The sequence below is a fragment of the Xyrauchen texanus genome, chromosome 40 (assembly GCF_025860055.1).
Source record: "Xyrauchen texanus isolate HMW12.3.18 chromosome 40, RBS_HiC_50CHRs, whole genome shotgun sequence".
In the NCBI taxonomy this organism is placed as follows: Eukaryota; Metazoa; Chordata; class Actinopteri; order Cypriniformes; family Catostomidae; genus Xyrauchen; species Xyrauchen texanus.
In genome coordinates this window covers 12,983,625-12,999,063 of record NC_068315.1, presented here as the reverse complement: position 1 = coordinate 12,999,063, position 15,439 = coordinate 12,983,625, and the positions used below count along the sequence as shown (strand labels likewise).

Here is a 15,439-nt window from a genome sequence, read left to right as displayed (position 1 = left end):
ATCCCCCTGCCTACCTGGAACATCCCACAACCATTAAACACATTGTTGGCCTTTTTTTAAACAATTTTATTTATCACAACTTTTGCATCTCTTAAGAATTATGTAACGCTATCTTGAGAGGCAATTTGTTTGTTGATATCTCAACCCCAGGGCTTCTGTTCTTCACTGTAAACCATGATATACTTTAATGAAAATGAACCTAATGAGATTTTTAACGTAAGTTAAATATTTTTCTGCCTGTTTTATTTCAGTGGTTTTGTAAATCAGTGGTTTTGTGAATTATATTTATCTTTATATTGTGTTATTTTCGTATTGTGTACTAGTCTTTCACTTTGCATTGTATGTTTTCTCCCTTATGTGTTGAATTGTAAAGCCACATTGAGATGGCTGAAATTGGCGCTATATAAAATAAACTTATTACTATTATTATGAATAATAATATATAAGAGCTTAACAAGTCCAATGAGCGTCATCTAGTGGCTGGTAACGTAACGAAACGTTGTCTTTAGCTAAGTTTCATTTATTTACACGTATTGTTATTTTTACATGGATGATTTACTCACTTAGACATAATTTTTCAGCACTGAAATTTTGAAGAGGAATAAATGAGTAAACAGTAGGAGGACCATTAAAGCAATTTTATAAATAAATAAATACAAATGTTGGTAATACACTTAACATCTCAGAAACAGTCTGATGACTCTCCTGATTACATATATAGGCAGGGTTGGGAGGGTTAATTACAGAATACAAGCTGTAAAATATAATTTGTAACATATGCCGTTAGATTACTCAAGGTCAGTAACATATTCTAAATATATTGGATTTCTTCTTCAGCACTGGTAGGCCTAGATTTTTTCACTTGTTTTCACTATAAAAACGCCAGTACAGTAAGACAAAATACACATGTTAAAAATACATTCTCTGAAAAACCTAAATGTATTATGCAGTGTTGTAAAGATAAATCTAATTGATATTTTTACAGGAAAACAATACAAAAATTTTTATCAAGAAAACAATTTTACTAGAAAACTAGAAAAAATAAATGATGATCCAACATGAATTTTCTTGATAAAAATATGATTATACCTGGTAACGTGCAAGTAAAATGGCTTGAAATAGCATTTTAGCTTAGCATAAAGCTGATAATTTACACAAGGTTTATTTCTATTTCTTCTGCTCCAAATGTATACTTCAAACTTACTTCTCTGCCTGCTCGTATTAATGTAACACATCATAAGAAAGTTATTCACCGCTGCTCAAATGCACTTTGGATCACATCATTTATATGTATAAATTTTTCCAACTGAAAGGACTAAATATTACATTAAACAAATGACAGCAAAATGCAAAGCAATCTCTTCAGTAATCAAAATACTTTTTAATATAACTGTATTCTACCAATAATATAAATTGTAACTGTAGTGGAATACAGTTACTTAGATTTTGTATTTTAAATACGTAATCCCGTTACATGTATTTCGTTACTTCTCAACCCTGCATATAGCCTACATGAATGAATAAAAACAAACGAATGAATAAAAACAAATGATTCATGATTTATTCATTATAATCACAACCTTGTTGCTGAGCAATTGTTCAGTGATTTTCAATCATTTTATGGAATTGGCTTCTATAGAATATTGCGATGTATTTGAATGTAAAACATTTCCCACGCCAAAAATAAATAAATAAAATAAATGGGTGAGGCATAAACCATCATCTACTATTAATACCATTTTGTGTTTTGACTTATTAGTGAGGTATTCGGGATAATTTTTTTTTTTTAAATATCTAAAATTAACTTAATCTTATATTAAATTGCTATAATGTTGTCTTATTTTTTGGTTTCGTTTACAAAGGGGGATTTCGATAAATGATCTCATCCACTTTGTGTACTAGAATATTCTACACATGCGCAGTGCCCTGATGTTCAGTGGCGCTTCAGTTTCAGGCAAGTTGTCGGCAAGAGGAAATTTTGCAAGTCATGGTGGGCCATTCAAACCGAGAAGGGAGTGACAACCATTTAGATATCTAAGAAATTAAATGCGTAGTTGCCTGGAAGTGACTCGTGACCGTGGTTGTGTAAGCAATTGGAGGCATTCTGAGTAATTTGTAAGAAAAATCTCCTTGAGTAAGTATGAAAACAGACTATTTTGATGCTATGCTAGCGGGCTATGTTTGCTATAGCTTTCAAAACTGCGAACGTGGGAATGTGTGACAGTGTGGCTGCTGCAAAAGCATTAGACATCTTTGGCTTCACTGCAGGACTATTCTGAGCTGTTAGACGTAATCAATAAACAAAACTATATATTTAATAAAAAGTTGTTATTAGTAGAACCCGGTCAAGGCCCGCCTCCCCTGTTGGGTGTAAACGGGAGAGAAAATGAATAACAAGCCTCTTAGCCAATCAGAGGCTGTAGCGCCACTTGTTGCTAACGGGGTTTGAGCTCTCATAGCGGAAGTGTGGTAGGTCAATATTTCCCGGTGCATGGGCAAGTAATTCGCGTTTAGATGAGGTTTTAGAAGGGAGAGAAGAAATAAGAAAAAGTAATGACATCAGATGAAGCTCATCCACTGATATGCAGTTTTTTGGTGGCGAACATGGGTGATTTCTTTGCATAAAACTGGTCATTAGAAGGTTACAGGGATAGGTGGGATGGTGTGTTTGTGAGGTGGGTGGGGTTTATTTACGCATTTTATATATGTATAACTTTTACATTGGGACTGTAAATAGGCACGCAATATATTTTATATATTGTGTTTAGATGCAGTTTTTCAATGCAGTTTTTACCTAATTGTGTTGCCTTTAGGATTAATGCTAATTGCAAATTTATGAATTGAAACAGTGGGGCAGTTTTAATGAAGAATCTATCTCCTTTTTTCCTTTGCAGGCTGGATGAATTTTTGAAAGTGAATGTACTCCAATAGATACGTTGGATAAAAGGTGGACATTATTCAGACGAAAATACTATCATCAAGGACAACAAACAAGGAATATAATTTATTTTACTTTGATCTTTGTTTTTGTTTTTTGAAGCTTATGACTGGAAAAAGGAGAGTACCCTTTTACTTTGTGTCTTTCACTTAAATCTGCTTTTGGTTTTTATTATATTAAAGGCTGACTGCATCTGAAATTGGTTTGGCATTTGTTTGTGTGTCATTTTTGTTTTTAATTTTTAGTTACTTTTTGAGTTTTTTTTTCCTTTTTTTGTTCCTTTGCAAAGAAATGCTTTACTTGAAAAAGTACTTCACAGAGGGTCTCATTCAGTTCACTATCCTCCTGAGTCTAATTGGGGTACGGGAAGACTTGGACACTTACTTGAATAATCAGCTCCCCCCTCTGCGTGAGATCATTCTGGGCCCCAGCTCGGCCTACACCCAAACACAGTTCCACAATCTCCGTAACACCCTGGACGGCTATGGCATACATCCTAAAAGTGTGGACCTGGACCATTTTTTTGCCACTCGCCGGTTGCTGAACCAGGTGCGCTCTCTGGATCATCTGCGTGTGCCCACCACCGAGCTGAGTGCCTGGCTGGTGCATCGTGACCCTGAGACTGTGGTTTCGGCGACCAGCCAGTCCAGCCCCAGCATTGCCCTGGACAATGGGGGCAGCCTGGAGGACGTGAACAACTCCGAAGCCTCGGCCATGAGAGGGGCTGGCAGTGCTTCTGAGACCACTTACAGCCTCAGTGGAGAGGACAGTCTGGGAGCCTTGGCCCCTGTGGACAATCAGGAGCAAGGGGACAGAGTGAGCAGTGACGACCTATCCAAAGAGGTACAATAGCTGTGTGTTTAAGCTTAGCCTATTGTAATTAGATTGGCTCTAGTCGGTGTTTGATTTTTTTTTTTTTTTTTTAGAGTGAGAACAGTGTTGTATTATAACATATAAGGTTAAGTAGAATGTGAATTGGCTATGAAGTGTATTATATGTGAGGTATTGGTATTCTCTAAATTATAAGCCTTACAATAGTGGTCTGACAGGGTGTGGCCACAGTAATGTCCCTGCCTCAAAGATAGGACTGCGTTTCACACAAAGCTTGGTAGTTTTGCTAATATGAATGTTGTTTAAGCTGCTTCTTCCAGAGCCATCTAATGCAGGTCTTAATATTACATCTAGCAATTTCACAGCTTTGATTTGTGGGACAAGTAACGCTAAGGATTATATTGTTGTTCTAAGGCTAATATATTCAGTAGACTTGCCCTTTAGAGAGAGGTGTGATTGTCACAAGACCTTACCACAGGATATGAAGCTGTTGAAATTTTGAGAAAGAAATGTTTCCTTCATTATATATGTATTAATCTGTGCTTGGGACAGTTCTATGCAATCAGACAAATTAGACCTGATATGTTTTGTGTCTTGTCCTTCATTAAATGGATTTTAATGGAATGTAATCTTAGCCCTCGAAAGGACTGCTTGCATGTTCAATGACCCTCCCTTTTGATTAAAATACTGTCTTTCTAGGACATTGACCTCATAGACATTCTTTGGAGGCAGGATATTGACCTTGGTGCTGGACGAGAAGTATTTAACTATTGCAATCGACAGAAGGAGAGTGAGGCTGATAAACCTAATGAAGAGAACAAGGAGGCAGGTGGAAGAGAGGAAAGCTGGAGAAATGGACTCAATCTACATGCAGTGCAGCAAAGCTTAACTCATGTTGATGGAGAGACAGGAGAGAGCATACCTGAGGAGGTATGTGCTGTAATATGCTCGGATTCCAGAAAAGTGTGAGGGGCACAGCTAGGTGTTGTTGCATAATGCTGTTAAAATACTCAGAGGCTGGTGAGCTGTAGATGCAGATCAATTCCTGTTAACCTTGTATTTACATTTTACACATTTTCTTGTCATCTTCCCTAGCTCACCAGTCTTGGTGCTCAAACTTCATTATCCCTGCAGGAATGTCTGAGGCTTCTGGAGGCCACCTTCCCATTTGGAGAGGAGCCAGAGGTAACAGCAGAATTTTCAAAGAGGAAATGTATGTTACAATACACATTAAAAAATGGCTTGACTTAACAATGTCTTTTTTGTGAATTGATTGTCATTTTAAAAATAAAATTCTCTCTATTTTTAGTTCCAGACCACTGGTTCGACATCACAGCTGAGAGCTGCAATTGAGGAAACTCCCTCTACATCACAGGGGCTCCCTCTACAAGGCCCTCCATCCCAATCTGATACACCAATAGACCTTGAACAGCAGTGGCAAGACATCATGTCTATAATGGAGCTGCAGGTTTGTTCACTTACTGCATTCTCATAGTTTTATTAATTTTGTATTTTCTGAAATAATTTTATTTTTGTTTTTATTTAGTTTTAAGTTTTTTTTCTGTTATAATGCCACAAAATATAATCAATAACCCTTAACAATACGGTTGTATTCATTAATGTATTCATATTAATATTGGATAATATTTATTTAAACATAGAATTCATACCTGTACACTTAAAAAAAAGTTTTTACATTAATGTTGCAGAAAATATTGTTTATCGTTATGTCATGTAGATCAAGCATTTACCTATGTTAAAATACAGTACCTTATTTTAAAGTGTTACCATATTATCTGATGACATCAGTAACTTATACTGATACTTAAATGGAAAAATTGAAAAATATACTGACATCTCTGGGCATTTATGATTCAGCAGCATGGACTGTATCCCCTCCGTTCTTGTGTCCGATGGCTTGCACCAGAGAACAAATAGTCGCTCTGATGTTTGCAAAGATTATGGCAAGGAAAACTTTCAGCAGTTTTCTTCAAGTCAACCAAACTAGACTCTAATTTCTTTCTAGTTATCCTTGCAATATTTAACAGAGCCATTCACGGCACCATTATTCACTTTCAGCACTTTGCTCTATACTGGTTTATTATTGTGGTGATGCCCAGAGCCCTGACTCACATGCCCATAAATGTCATGTTTGACAAGCAAACTGTTGTTGGTGGTTCTCAATCAGATGGCCACTTCTTAACTGAATACACCAACAGTGAGAAATCAGGTTTGTGAGATTATTTACTGTAAATCATATCAGCCAACATTGAAAATACTAGTCATTTTCTATTCATATTGTAGTGCACATCTATACAGCTCCTTTTACTAGGGCTGGGAATTCCCACAGACTTCCTGATTTTATATTACAATGATATTTCCTAGCTGATTCGTATTGCGATTTGATGTTTTGATATAAAAACTTCTTAAAAATATAAATTTTCCATTGTCTATTGATGAACAGTTGTGTCTGAAATTACAATTGTTTCACTCTGTAATGTATAGTTTGCAGGTAAAAGGTAGGGATGTGCAAAACTACCAATTTAAAACACCAATTGACTCCTACGCAGTGTTCTCATAGACACAAATATTCTTACAATTTGCTCCCAGGTGACTGACAGAGAAAAAAAAAATAAGAACTCACTAATCACTTGATGGCTGAAATGGCATGCAATAAAGGACTAAAGAAAGAAAGATAGAGACAAAACTTCTCAGAGAGAGAACCTGTTAGTGTGGTTCTGCACAAATAAAGCTTATTATATTTATAAATTAATCATTGTAGCATAAAGATAAACATGTTTTTTATTTTTTATTTATGAAATAAAAAAATATATTTTTCATCAGGGAGACTATTTTAAAAGCAATTGGCTCAAGAATTGCAATTTGTAACAGAATCCATTTTTTTTCCCCCAGCCCTACCTTTTACTTCAAACTCAGTCTTATTTTTATTTTTATTAAAGTATTTTTGTACTGTTAATTTGAGATCTTAGTGATTGTTTTCATTAACAATAGCAACCTTGATTCACATCAAAGTGTCATATGGAAGGTATAGGGAGACAAGTTTAGCTAACAGTTATTACCTCTTTTTAAGGACATGGAGGTGAACAATACTGCAGTAAATATCACCATGAATAATGACCCCAATAACAACAATGCCAGCACTACAGAATCAACCACAATGGGGAGTTTTGGTCTCCCGCAATCCAATCTCATTAACCAGGATGTTAACCTCCACCAGGCTTCACTTCCCAGCTGCAGCCAGGACTTCCCAACGCTCTTCAACCCTGAGTTGGATTCCACTGGGGGTCAGCAGCCTACCTTAGTCAGGCTTTCTTCAAGCAATTCCTCCAACATCAATTCAACATTTGGAGCTACTAACCTGACTGGACTCTTTCTCCCACCACCTCTAAACAGTTCAGCCAACCTTACAACCACTCCTGTGTTGCCAGACCCTTTCACCAGCCTGCTGGAAGAGTCTATGCTGGATGAAATTAGCCTGCTCGACCTTGCTATGGAAGAGGGCTTTAGCCAAGCCCAGGCTTCTCAGCTTGAGGATGAGCTTGATTCAGACTCTGGTCTTTCATTGGACTCCAGCCATAGCCCAGCCTCTCCCAGCAACTCTGAGACATCCTGCTCATCTGCGCCATCGTCCTCGTCCACCTCTGCTACATTCTCAGAGGAAGGAGCTGTAGGCTACAGCACTGATTCGGAGGCAGCCACAGCCGACGCGGAGGAAGGAGCAGTCGGAGGCTACCAACCAGAGTATAGCAAGTTGTGCCGCATGAGCTACCAAGATCCCTCTCAGTTCAATGGCATACCACATTTGGAAAGTGTCAATCACAACCACACCTACAATCTACCATCCTATTCTGAGCACTCTCAGTTGTCTGGATCCTGCAGCAAGAAATGCAGAGACAAGGAAATGCAGCAAACAAAGCTCCAACCACCACTAGACTGTGTAGACAGGCAGTCAAGCCGTGATGAACGCAGGGCAAGAGCCATGGACATCCCATTCTCCAATGAGAAGATCATAAACCTACCTGTTGATGAGTTCAATGAGCTTCTGGCAAAGCACCATCTCAATGAGGACCAGCTCTCCTTAATTCGTGACATCCGCCGTCGTGGAAAAAACAAAATGGCAGCGCAAAACTGTCGCAAGCGCAAGCTGGACACCATCCTCAACCTTGAGCAGGGTGTGCAGGATCTGCGATGTGATAAGGCGCAGCTGCAGAAGGAGAAGATGGAATGCCTTAAGTGCATAAGACAGATGAAGCAGAAGTTTCAGAAACTATGCCACGAAGTGTTTGCACAACTACGGGATGAGGAAGGCAGACCCTACTCTTCTAGTGAGTACACTCTGCAGTGCTGCCCTGATGGTAGCGTTCTCCTCGTGCCTCGTAGCATGACTGCAGAACAAGGCCACAAGTCTGACAAGAAGCAGAAGGACAAAAAGAAGTGAGGAGCTTGAACTGCTGCCCTTTTATGTTTTGCAGAGGCACTACCATAAAAAAGTATTTTAAAAGGCAAGGAAGCCTTTTTCTTTGAAAAGAATCTAGCAAGGAAAAGAAAATTGCATCATTGATTACTCTTCCTGCTTTGGGTTTTCTTTGTTCCTTTTCGGTTCAGAAGTTTTCTCCTGAAAGCGGCATTAAAGCAGACGTGCTTTATATAGAACTGATTTTTTCATTGATGTACATGCATTGAGAAAGATTTGAGCGAAGGTTACTTTCAGATGAACTGCGAGAATTGTGGAGAACGTGAGGGGTTGGAGGGCAAAGTTCCCTCTCAAACAAAGGACAAGATGCCCTTGTGATTAATTGGAAAGGCTGACATGTGGTCCCAAAATGTGGCCAATGAAAAAATACATGAAATTGGATTGTTAGAATTTTCAGCATTGGCCCGAGTTCTGCTGATTGGGTGTAACCTGGAATTGCATTGGTGGTTGAGGAAGAACCCCTTGATTCTGAGATCTTGAAGAGAAGGACAAAGAGAGAGCCTGCTAGGCTGAGCATGAATGCTAAAAGTATTGAGAAGCCTAAAGAAAATAAAGGCATGCCAATACTAACCAAAGGTTGTGTTGTACGATTCTCTTTTTCCCACAACAAAATCATACTGTTCACTCTGGATTGAAATTCACGTTTTCACTTTAAACGGAAGAAAATAGTACATGCGTGTCATTGGACGTAAATCTCACCTGAATTTGTTTTCCCGTACATTCAATATCATTTGTCATGGAACTGGGGAAATGGAACAAATAGTGAATCAGCTTTGAGGATTAAGGAAAAGCATTGGATAAGAAGAGGTACAGATGGAGGATGAATGCAGTCTGCATTACTAATAAATCAGCTTCTGTACCCTTTTCAGCACTGTAAATCAACACTGTAGTTTGCCTATAAGCTTTTGGTCTTTAGCTTTTGTCCTCTTCTGCTGGGGAAAGGGTTTCTCAGTCCCTCCTGTCAGCTTTTAATGTTACTCTCCCATGTGCATAAACTTTTAATAAGCCATCAGACATGGACTCCTGATGAGTGGCATCATGGAGTTTGCTTGTGAATTATGTGATGGAATCTGTTGTTCTTGGTATGTAGGATTAACAAACAAACTGAATCATTTGCTCACAAAGTTCATGTCTAACCTACGTTGCAAGGCAAAATGCTCTGTTGCCTTGGCAACATTGTCAGGTTTTTTGTTTCTGTTGTATTGGGGTTTTTTTTCTGAAGGAACTAATTTTATTAGAAGCTCTTCTGTTACAGCTGTACTTTCACCTGAAAAAGGAACAAAATACCCACATTTATCAATAGTAGCAGATATAGCTCATACTTAAGAGTACAGATTTCTATTAGCTTGATCAACCGTCTTAACTTAATGTGTGACGGGAACCTCTGTCCCTTATCCCTTATGTTTATTTTCACATTTTTATTTAATGTCTAGCAAATTTTTACCAACTCCACACTATTACAAAAGTACCTTTGCTAATTGAGTGAGGGTTAGGCTGTTAGGCTTGTGCCAATAACTTACTGGATCATGCTTTAGTGCAGCCTTTGAATACAACTGACCTAGTCACTGACATATCGTTAAATTACACAATGGGAGAAAAAAAAACAGTAACACTGATGTGAATGTCTAATCTACAAAATGTTCATCTTCAATCTCTTCTGTCAGTCTCTGTCACTTCCATTACACTGTTCATATAGTACCATGTGACACAGTCAGTGTCTAGTTTGGTGCAACATGAATAAATATGCAAGAAAATGTCATTTGTCTCAAAAAATGGATAGAGACAATTATTATGTTACTGGTTACAAAAAGATAAGCGATTAATTAAGATGAACCTTGAATCCATTTAAAAATGTCAGCACTACTTGTCATAAAGCACTGTTCTTTTTGTTTGTCTTGTTTGGTTTGTAAATATTTTTATGTTATGTATATCTCTTCCTAATTGCTTGGTTTAGCCAGGCCTTTTTGCACATTCGTAAGCCTATTCCCAGTATTCCAATTTGATTAATGTTGAGAGATTTGCTGGCAATCTGGAATTGTTCTTTTATTAATTAATTTACTTTTATTAATTGTTTAATTTACTTTTTATTATTATTATTTGTGATTTATAAAAGAATGGCAGAAAATTATAAAAATAAAATGGACAGACAATTTTATAATGCAGAAAAAGAAACTCTTCTAGCAATAATTTTTTTTTTTTAAAGCTATGCAACCAGTGTTTCGCTTATGTCACTTTTTTTTATCTTTGTTATTATTTATGTTTTACACTCCCTGCCCCCTTGCAACATCTCTGTAGCCCCCTGGGGATCCCTTGAGCCCAGTTTAAAATCAAATGTTTAATAAATCTATTGAGAGTATATTATATTGGTGGTTCTCAACTGGTTTTGCTTCAGGGCCCAGATTTTATTTTGGAAATCATGTGGTGACCCAACACAGTACCAAATAATAAAAAAATATTATTAAACCCAAGTCCTTGAAATCAAGCATTGCCATTTATTATAATGAACTGCCTAGGCCAGCAATGGACACAATTATTAACAAGATACAGGCTGAATAGAAAATTTGTAAATATGTAAATGCTTAAACAACAACAGAAGTGCGATTTAGTAGAGTAACAATTGAACCCATATTCCACCAGTTGAGAACCACTGATCTAGAAGATAATAAAAGCAATACGCATATTTTTATTACCAGTATTGACAGAATTACAACAATGCTTTTTATTTTTGAAAATGATAATTAAATGGCTAATGCACTTTGATAATATGCACTAATAGCATGGTTAAACAAAACTAGCATACGATCATTAACATAAACATTCTTTACATTTCTTATAAAGAACATTACAATTCTACTTTGCTGTGTGACAATAATAAGACATGAGTATCAAAGTAATAACCAAACGCCAAATGACTGTACACAGTGATGCTGATGTGCTAAAAAAAAAATGTTAAACCTATTTACATACACGATGTCAAGTCAAGAAATAATTGTATAATCTTAATATTCAATAGGTATGATTCACAGATAGCACCTATGGAAAGACCAGACATGTAATAGTTAATGGAATAGTAACAGCTGCTGGCATGTCTTTATAAAACCAATCATATGCAAGCCAGTTCCGAACACTAAATAAGGCCAATATTTGTGCCCTATTCTCTATACCTATTTTTCCGTGGTCCATTCTAGATTCAGTTATGCATTCAATGACCACCTGTATTAACAGATGTATAAAATTTTTGTTTTCTTTATAATCTGTTACGGCAGTAATACTTTAACATTATTAATATGTACATAAAATTAAGGATGATCATATCAGGACGTTTTTGAGACTGCTACAGTGTCAAATGAAACTGATCCAGTATGATAGACTTAACACTGTAATCTACACAGGGGTGGGGGACAGCGTCAACATTTTCAACATGAAACAACATTTAAAGGACATCACTATTTCACATGTTTGAGTTACACTCTGAATATCTATGAATTGGTTTTATGAATGTCAATAGAATGTTATAAGAAAGCATGAAGGATACATTAAAGGTGCAGTCATGCCACCTGTCACGTACACTGAAACAGCAGTGTTCTATATGCTTTGTCAATGGAGCCTGAACTAAAATGTGCTAAAAACCTATGTAGATTACAGTTTGTACCATTTTCTTTTTTATTTATTTTTTTTTTTATAAGAAATCTCTCTTTTCAGGAGAAAAATAATCAAACAAGAGTTTCAATGGCCACGACTGAAAGTCACTGTCCCTTACATCTTATTTGTCATCCTTCTTCTCTTCTTCTTCAGTAGGGTATGAATGCCAGGTGAGGCGTTCCTCATAAAAAGAAATTACAACTTGTGGACACTTTAAATTCGCCTCCTTGGCTGGTACAAGATCTGCTTCATCAGAGTTTTTCCTGTAGCATGAAAATATATAAGAAGACATTAACAACTAATCAACTATTCTTCATCTGAGATGGATTTTCTTTTGTGCTTTTTTTTTTTTTTTTTTTTAGTAATGCTGGTCAGGAACTGTCCCTCTAATCCAGCACTTGTTTCTTTACAGGTAACAATTTCCATACAAACCATTTCATGAGGAACATGAGTTCTCCACTTGAGTCTGTAGCACCAATAATCCTCTCAGGATCCAAACCACGTGCAAAACCTCTGAGTTTCTCAGGCTAAATTAAGAGAGATGGCATGTAAGACACTGTTTAGCCCATTCAAATTTTTTTTCGGTGCTCTAAATTTTTCAAAGACACTTCCTGGCCAGCTTATAGACATGGAATGATGGACTTCAAATCCTCAGATTTTCAAAACTCCTACCTCGTCTTTGCGCTTTTTAGGCTCCTTTCCATCTCCATCTGTCTCGGCCCGCCTCTTGCCTCCAGATTCAGCGGTTTTCTGCGACTGAAGGAATTCTGCTATGAGGTCAGGACAGTCCAGGTTGTCTTCTGGTTCCCAGGTGTTGTCCTCACTGAGAATCCAGTCATGCAGAATAAAAAAGATTTTACTTTTACATTTTAAAAATAAAATCCAACAAAGTTACCAGAAGCGCCATTGTAGAGGCCATTTGATAGTGGATTTCTTTCTGATAAATTTAACTATGGTGGTGGAAAAGACAAATAACCCATTAATCGGCCAAAAGTTTTTAAAATATTTTTTTAGTCTTTCTGTGTCATATAGCCTACAAGAGTTGAAACTTAATTAAATCCCAGATTATATTTTTTTAGTCAACCTAAATCCCAATAATAAAAAGTAAAAATGCAGATGGCATTAACTATAAACAAGGCTGAAACACAGTGGGGACTCTTATTTTGCAATTACAGAGACTAGAATGCTCTACATGAAAGTATTTACCATGGTAAGCCTTTTGTAGCCTATATATTCACCAGAAGGGTTTTGTGTATATTTATTTCACCAGAGGAGTTTTAATTAGGAAAGTGTTTTATTATTATTATTATTCGAAAGATATGAAATTGGAGACACGATGTCTGTGCTGACGGGGAACATTTCTATATAGTTTGCCTTCATTTAAATTTGGAACACTTGATTCTCTAATCATGAAGCGATGATAAAAATATTTATGAATATTGTCAATGATGAAAGACTTTAGAACTATTCACACCAAGCCTGTTTTTTTCCGGTGTTCGTTCCAAATAAACTTTTGAAGAGGAACAATGTATTCCAATAGCTCTATTCACATCGGATCCGACAAATCGTCTGGCGACAATCCAACGTTTTTTTTTTACGGAAAGCTGTAACATTTTTTATTCTTTGTACTGTGAAAACTGACAGACCAATGAGATACAAGCTTTTTGTCATGTTTCTAGAGTCGCTGTTGATGCACAATCCAGCGTGTTGGTGGCGTTAATGAACTGAAAAACAGGTGCAGTGATCTTTTACTTGTCTCATGCACAAAAACCCAAACATGCAGAAAATAAATAATATAGAAGCTGTAAACATATTCTTTCTTTTGTAGAATACTAATGTAATGCAATATGCCTGATGTTTTGTCTTTATTTAATATGTATATCACTGTGCCTGCTATATTATCCTGGAATTAATAACCGTATGTGAGGTTTGGCAATTTGTCTGCAATGAATTGCAGAACCTCACTGCTATTTGTATCGCAAGGATAATATAACAAAGTATTTCTGTTACAGTGCTCTTTTTACAAATATGCAATAATTAAGTAAAGACTGTGAGCCTGTGTTTTCATTTAAATAGTTTTAATGTTATGCATTATGTTTTTTATACCTGTTTTTCCTTAATGCACATTATTCCACGTGTTTTTATATAACTGCACCTTTTGTTTATATTATCCAGGCATTTAAAAAAGAAAAAAAAAATCAAGTTTGTCTCAGGAGTCCATTTAGAATATTCTCATAGCAAAATACATGTGCAAATATAAAGAGGCGGTATATTTATGAGACAGCGCTCATTCCTCATCTCACTCCTATAAAAAAACACAGATTCTATATTTCTAAATATGCATTAAAAACTTGGAAATAGCATAATGAAACAGTAATGCCAAATAAATAAATGCCTTTTCAGCAATAAACATGTGAATGTTCTGCACTGGCAGCTGAATAAGGTCAGAGCAAGAAAACAAAATATGTTCAAAAATCTGCAAAATATGAATAGCAACAGTACTGTACAGGGGCAAATTTTCTTTTCATTTTCTTCATTTCGGTCTTGGTGTGAATAGGCCTAACCTATGTGATTGTTTTTATTTCCCTTCTAGAGGCCATTATTATACTGCAGAATCCTATATATATATATATATATATATAGGATAATTGATATTTCCAAAAAGCAATATATCGTACAACCTCTACTCCATTGCATAAAATTAGATGCACGTTTGAATCAAATTAATATATTAATGCCTAAAATCAATAAATATAGGTACCCACTCAGAAAAGCCTTTCCACTTAAGGAGGTATTCCACTCTTCCTTTCACCACACGCCGATCCAGGACTTTCTCCACAACATACTCTTCTTCTTCTTCCTCCACCACTTCTTCCACTTTCTTTTTGTTCTGTTTCTTCCCAGCTGTTGATTGCTTGGGCTCAGGTTGAGAAATTGGAGCTGGGTACAAGAATGACAGGTAGACAATAAACAATTGACATTCAAAGACATACAAGTTGGCCAAAAACACCATAGTTATTACAGCTATTGTTACAATAATAAAACTGTTGTAACTTGATATTAGCCACCAGTACCATACAAAATATCTTAAAATGACTCTTTTAATTAATTAATGTTTTTATTACTAGCCTATTTATTTTACAGTAAAAACAATAACTGTAGTAACAACGATATTGTACGGTTTTTGTTTTGGTTGCCAAGGTAAATCTGTATCGGTTTTACATGCGTTCAAAACTATAAAGAGAAAAATCCAAACCTTCAGTCACAGCAGCATCGGCTGGAGACTCAGACGTTTGGCTCATATTTCCAAGGGCTCTTATAGCTGGAAATATATAAAGGCACGTATGAATTAATAAAGATTACTACAAATATTAACTGTGAGCTATATCGATATGGAAGGTCTCGTAAACACACGTCACTCGTCAATTTATCTAGAACGTTGATTGATATTGTTTTAAGCTGAGGAATGCAGCTGCACGCGACACATCTGCATGCAGAATATGGCAAACACTAAAAGATACATTAAAGACCGC

At 36.4% G+C, this 15,439-nt stretch overlaps 2 protein-coding genes across 5 annotated transcripts in view; one reads left to right on the top strand and one right to left on the bottom strand.

Moving 5' to 3' along the window:
• The first annotated feature begins 1,953 nt into the window (after positions 1 to 1,953).
• On the top strand, positions 1,954 to 10,443 carry LOC127633245 (endoplasmic reticulum membrane sensor NFE2L1-like). 3 transcript variants are annotated; one of them, XM_052112194.1, is made up of 6 exons: positions 1,954 to 2,134; positions 2,895 to 3,781; positions 4,469 to 4,699; positions 4,865 to 4,954; positions 5,079 to 5,237; positions 7,008 to 10,443. In XM_052112194.1, exons 2-6 carry the CDS (start codon positions 3,230 to 3,232, stop codon positions 8,226 to 8,228), a joined length of 2,253 nt encoding a protein of 750 aa, XP_051968154.1. In that variant the 5' UTR covers positions 1,954 to 2,134; positions 2,895 to 3,229; the 3' UTR covers positions 8,229 to 10,443. The 3 variants fall into 3 exon arrangements, with proteins under 3 accessions (XP_051968154.1, XP_051968153.1, XP_051968155.1); XM_052112193.1 differs by having other exon boundaries at positions 6,861 to 10,442; XM_052112195.1 differs by lacking the exon at positions 4,469 to 4,699 and having other exon boundaries at positions 6,861 to 10,443.
• Positions 10,444 to 10,972: 529 nt separating this feature from the next.
• Positions 10,973 to 15,439, bottom strand: part of LOC127633247 (chromobox protein homolog 1-like) — a 21,329-nt gene continuing 16,862 nt past the window's right edge. For both annotated transcript variants that reach the window (XM_052112197.1, XM_052112196.1), the window contains 5 exons: positions 15,163 to 15,228; positions 14,672 to 14,846; positions 12,579 to 12,729; positions 12,339 to 12,433; positions 10,973 to 12,169 (listed from right to left, as the gene is read on the bottom strand). In XM_052112197.1, the coding sequence (XP_051968157.1) occupies positions 12,028 to 12,169; positions 12,339 to 12,433; positions 12,579 to 12,729; positions 14,672 to 14,846; positions 15,163 to 15,208 (609 nt within the window). In that variant the 5' untranslated portion in view covers positions 15,209 to 15,228 and the 3' untranslated portion in view covers positions 10,973 to 12,027. The remainder of the gene's footprint in view (positions 12,170 to 12,338; positions 12,434 to 12,578; positions 12,730 to 14,671; positions 14,847 to 15,162; positions 15,229 to 15,439) is intronic.

What these genes read in the sequence shown, in the direction of transcription:
- LOC127633245 (XM_052112193.1), top strand. Translation starts at nt 3,230, where the DNA reads ATGCTTTACTTGAAAAAGTACTTCACAGAGGGTCTCATTCAGTTCACT. An exon ending in GAGAGAGCATACCTGAGGAG is followed by an intron (nt 4,700 to 4,864) that starts GTATGTGCTGTA and finishes CATCTTCCCTAG; the next exon opens with CTCACCAGTCTTGGTGCTCA. An exon ending in TGTCTATAATGGAGCTGCAG is followed by an intron (nt 5,238 to 6,860) that starts GTTTGTTCACTT and finishes CCTCTTTTTAAG; the next exon opens with GACATGGAGGTGAACAATAC.